This window comes from Olea europaea, chromosome 18 (assembly GCF_002742605.1).
Source record: "Olea europaea var. sylvestris chromosome 18, O_europaea_v1, whole genome shotgun sequence".
Taxonomy (NCBI): Eukaryota; Viridiplantae; Streptophyta; class Magnoliopsida; order Lamiales; family Oleaceae; genus Olea; species Olea europaea.
In genome coordinates this window covers 25,630,082-25,635,156 of record NC_036254.1, presented here as the reverse complement: position 1 = coordinate 25,635,156, position 5,075 = coordinate 25,630,082, and the positions used below count along the sequence as shown (strand labels likewise).

At 36.7% G+C, this 5,075-nt stretch overlaps 1 protein-coding gene across 1 annotated transcript in view; it reads left to right on the top strand.

Moving 5' to 3' along the window:
* The window catches only part of LOC111366919, a 41,055-nt gene that overhangs the window by 19,105 nt on the left and 16,875 nt on the right, over positions 1-5,075 (top strand). The window contains exons 12-19 of the mRNA XM_022987602.1: positions 51-199; positions 1,732-1,787; positions 1,882-2,095; positions 3,130-3,546; positions 3,622-3,899; positions 3,970-4,055; positions 4,138-4,221; positions 4,846-5,075. The exon at positions 4,846-5,075 is cut by the window's right edge and continues 1 nt beyond it. Coding sequence (XP_022843370.1) covers positions 51-199; positions 1,732-1,787; positions 1,882-2,095; positions 3,130-3,546; positions 3,622-3,899; positions 3,970-4,055; positions 4,138-4,221; positions 4,846-5,075 — 1,514 coding nt within the window. The remainder of the gene's footprint in view (positions 1-50; positions 200-1,731; positions 1,788-1,881; positions 2,096-3,129; positions 3,547-3,621; positions 3,900-3,969; positions 4,056-4,137; positions 4,222-4,845) is intronic.

The following is a 5,075-nucleotide window of genomic DNA, read 5'->3' as shown; positions in this document are numbered from 1 at the left end:
TAAAGTTAGAATAAGCACTTTATAAACTCATGAATGAACATATTTTCAAGGCACTTAGCTTTGGCAAATCAACATCCAGAAGCATCTTTGTTCTCAGTACAGCTTTCACAGCGAGGCTTCCTTTCAACTTCTCCAATCCACCTTTCACTTTTAGAAGCTCAAAAATTTGCTTGGAGAACACGTATTGTGTCATCACAAGGTGAGTTATCCGATTTCAGTTTTGTCACATCATAGAAAATTCAATCGAAGTAACGCTATTGTTTCTTGTTCTGTGCGGAAATTTTTACACTGCTATGGGTATCATAATTACTTATAGGGAATTTCAACGGAAGAAAGTTTTGGATATGAAAAAAAACATTATTTAGATGCCAAAAATTCTAAGAATGATTTAATAACAATACCTGTGATGTGGTAATCACTAACTTTATGTTAGTTGAATCTTTAATCTGTGATTATTATGCCCCAGTGTGAAATATTTTAAGGAGTTCTACCTTTGTTGCGTATTATACAATTATCTCACATATTACTGATGAGGTTGTGCTATGATCACACCGTAGGTATCCCATAAAGGCATTTTGGTATGCTAGATTGGCATAGCAACACGCCTTCCTTAAATCCTGTTTGGTCCAAACATGCCATGGGTTGATGTTTTAAAGAATGAGTATTTGCCAATGATTGGAAATTTCTAGTCTGATCTTTTCTGGTAAAAAGAGGACAAATGTCAAGGCACGAACTTTTAATGCCAGTTTTCCTCAATATTTTTCCCTGGCAGGATGGTATCCCGGTTTATTTTCTGTGGGGGGTAAATATCTATATATTAGTGCTCATGTTGTTTTCATTTTCAAGAACTTCAAATCAAAAAGTAATGGTCTTTAATGCATAACACAGTTTGACATGGAAACCAGTTAGTAGAATATAGGTAGCTAGTTTAAAATCTGAATTGGACATTCTTGAATATATGACCAAAAATTCTTTCATAACAAGATATTCTTTGTGAGACCAGAAAATTTTCGAAGGAAAGCCAATTGTACCTCCCTCGTACCAACATACGCAGAAGATAGAGATCCAAGATGACCTACATATATTCCACTTTCCTACTTTCCTCTAATGTCATGGTCGACATTTTGAGTATCTAACCTTTGGCCTATTATTCTACCATCAATAAAAATATCGAGGGGTCAGTTGACATCAACCATAAATGTCTCAGGTTCAAATCCTGTCTTTTTATATTTTTCCTTAAGGTCAACTTTCCTGCAAATCAAATAACATGAATATGGGTTCAGGTTTTGTGTAATAGTGGCATCTAGGTAGTTGGACTGTGACGATATTAGGTCCTAGCAATTCTGCTGGTTCATGTTTAACCTTGAAAGTTAAACTCTCGGGAGAATATGTTGGACAGGGTAACTGCCATATCTTTAGCATTACCAATTAAATTATGGACACTAAAATGGATGAAGATGAAGATCTTTCCAAGTCGTGAACATAGGAGGATCAAACAATGAAACATGAAATCCGTGCTAAAACATGTGTTGGGATGTGCTAATTTGAAATTTATCAACAAGCTTATATCGCTGAATAATGACTTAGATGGTATCCTGAGTCATTTGATTATTATAACCTCTGTGCTTATTGTTGTTCACATTTTGTTCTCATATTTATAGTAATACTTTTTTAGTTATTGTAGTGGATAATAATTTGTTACGGGTTGTCCATTTTACCATTTTTTATCAGATTCAAAGTCTTTCCCCGGTCCATTTATTGTGGTTGAAATTTCAAGGGGAATTGAGGTAGGCATCCATCTCTGCTTTTTTGCAGTAGATATGTACCGAAATTCACTTAGGAATTAATTCTGGTTTTCTCTTTGGTATTTGGTACTCATAGGATGGCTTGTCAATTTCTGTCTCTCCTCTATTAAAAGTACACAATGATACTGATTTCTCTTTGGAGCTGCGTTTTCAAAGGCCTCAGCATGAGGAAACTGACTCTGCTACTCTGGTGCTAAAAGCTGGAGATGTGCTTGATGATTCCATGGCAGCATTTGGTGCCACTGATTTGTCTGGTGGATTGAGAAAGGCATTGACATCTTTGAGTGTTGGTATGCCTTATATTTCAATTACAAATTGTTCAGTTGGGTACTTTGTTATAAATTTTCAATTAGATAAATATTTGATGCTCTGGTACGTGAAAGCTACATAGAGACTTTTGCATATCATTAAGTGTTCTTTCAAGTGTAGCTAGCGGTGTGAAGAGGGACTGGCCAGCACAGTAGGGGCTTGTCCCAGGCCCTGGCATGCTCTGCCCACGGGCAGTGTGTTTATATAAATGAAGTGGGCCCAGAAGTTTGAGCATGTTTCAAACACCAAGGCACTGCCAAATATCAAATTCACTGCCTTGAGCCCCAAATCTGAACGAAATACAAATGTATTGGACCCTTGAGAGAGCAAAAAATACAAAAATGTAGATAACTCTTTCGTACTAGATTTTTTTTTTTTTGATAGGTAAGTCTTTCCTACTAGATTCATCATCTCCCAGTGCTCTCACCATCTTTCCAAGATTCATAAACGGAAGAGAGGTCTTTCTGTCCACCTTCACCCCAAGATTATGAGCCTCTTGACTTCATGTTGTCCTTAGGAAGAGAAATTTGCTTGAAAGCTAAAGGAACTTTCATGAAAGCTAAAGGTATTCTGGTAATTAGAGGAAAAGTATTAGGAACAAAACTTAGTTTATTGTTCTAGTTGCATGCATCTAGATATTTCCCGTTGGTTGGTTGAATTTTAGATTCTGGCACGCGTGATGGATAAATTGTTGGAACTCACTTGTTGAATCTAAGATTGTATAGACTAATTCCTCTTACATTTCTTATATAACTGCTTAACGATACGGCAAAAAGAAATTCAAATATTGTATCAGGTGGAAGTCTAATCATAGTAATAATAATAATCGAATTGTTTGTCCTCCAAAGGTATCCATGTAGTTCCATTAAGCAAGGGAGATTTTGTTTGTGTCAATTTTTAGTTTCTCCCCCAGTAGACACTAAATTCATTGTTTCAGGCATTCAAGTAAACTTTGTTTGTCTTGCCTAGTTATGATTTTACCCAGAAATTAACTGTTTTAAGAATTTATTGGCAGGAAATTTCGTATTCTCTTTTAGACCTGATATTGCCACTAGCATGAAAAATTTTAAGAATGAAACAGTGGAATGGTCAGATGAACTTAAGGGTGGAAAACCTGTAAGTCTATCTGGGATATTTGATAAATTGAGTTACCGGGTGAGGAAGGCATTTTCTGTGGAGTCGGAGAAATCTTCCCTGAGCACTGCACATTGTGCTCTCAAATCCGAAGGAGGTCATATTTCTGAGATACATTTTCTTATACAAAGCATCAGGAAGGATGTACCTGTTATGCATCTAGATAACTTTGGATATGCTTCTGCAAATAAAAATCTTCCAGTTGCCCTGCAAGAACAGAAGGAAATTTTTCTTCTTCCTACCATTAAGGTCTTCAATTTATTATACACCGAAATACATGTGAATTTGACTGATGGAGGTAAGCAAAACATGATTTGAATTTTATTTTCTTTCTTGTAATATGTTATTGCTTTTGACTCTTGTTTCCTTTCAGATCCACTTGCTACCATGGACCATGGCGACTTGTGGAGTTGCTCAACTGTTCCTGGTGGATCAACTGTTAACTTATATGCTAACCCGGCCACTATATACTTCACTGTCACTTTAACATCCTTTGGTTCAAGTTGCAAACCAGTCAATAGTAAAGACTGGGCGAGGAAATTACAGAAGCAAAAAAGTGATGTCTACCATTTGGACATTGAGTTGGACTTTGGTGGTGGGAAGTATTTTGCTATTTTGAGATTGTCTCGTGGGCATAGAGGCGTATTAGAGGTATTTACCCTTTACCCAATTTTTTTACAGTTCTAAATTTGATATGAAAAAAATCTTGTACTTGTTACAGGCTGCTATCTTTACTACATATGCAGTGGAAAATGGCACAGATACACCTTTGTTTTGCTTTTCTGCTAATCAGAAGCTTCTGGTTAGGTAATCAATGAATTCCCACTATTTGTTCGATACCCTTTGCGTTTTGGACGTCTCTCCTTTCAAAAACATTATACTTTTGCAGGTATGAAGAAGAGATGGCCTCCAATATACCTCCCGAACTGGGGTCGTATTTGCCCCCAAAATCAATCAAATCATGGTTCATGAAGTGAGTGCATTGCTTCTTAAGCAAGTGCTCTATATTTTAGTAAGGGTATCCTGTTTGGAGATAGAGCATGTTTGGCAAAGCTTAAAAAACGTACGAGTTTACATAAAATCAAGTGTTTTTAGTCCTAGGCTGGGCTTTTCTTTTAAATTTTTCGTTTTGAAAGGTACAACTTTATCAGCTTTAGCACAATATTGCTTATGCCTACATTACACTTAAACTACCAAAATTGCCACGAGTGACTTACCATAATGCACGTAGGCATTTCCATTAATTATATATCAGGGGACACTGGAGCCAATTTCAGCATGAACATTGAGTGGGAGTTTGATTACATTGCTAAGAGAGTCCCTTGTACGAGTTCTCCATGATCGAAATGCAAGTGGTAATGGTGACCTAACAGAAACAAAAACATAACTTGTGGCATACAATGAGAGGCAAAAAGAACAAGGGAGTTAAGCATTATATTTCATGTGTCTTTTTGTGTTTTTGTCTGTTGGCGGTCAGGGACAACGCGGAGAACAGACATTATTTCCTAATAGGATTTACCTATAAAAAACTGACCATAAGAATTATTTTTGAGCATATATATTTAGCCCCTTATTGACCTCTTGTTTTAAATGCTAGGCGCCACCAAGTGTGCCTCAAATTGTTAGAAGAGAGAGCATCAGAGGCACAATTGGACTTGGATGCTTTATCTGGACTTACAGAGATTGACCTAGAAGTAGAAGAAAATATTGGGTTGAAAAATATTATGCGGTTGGGGGTGTCTTTAAGGCCATCTGTTTCCAAAGTAGTCTCAACACAGTTGGTGTCATTGAACCCACGATATGTCGTATCAAATGAATCAGAAGAAG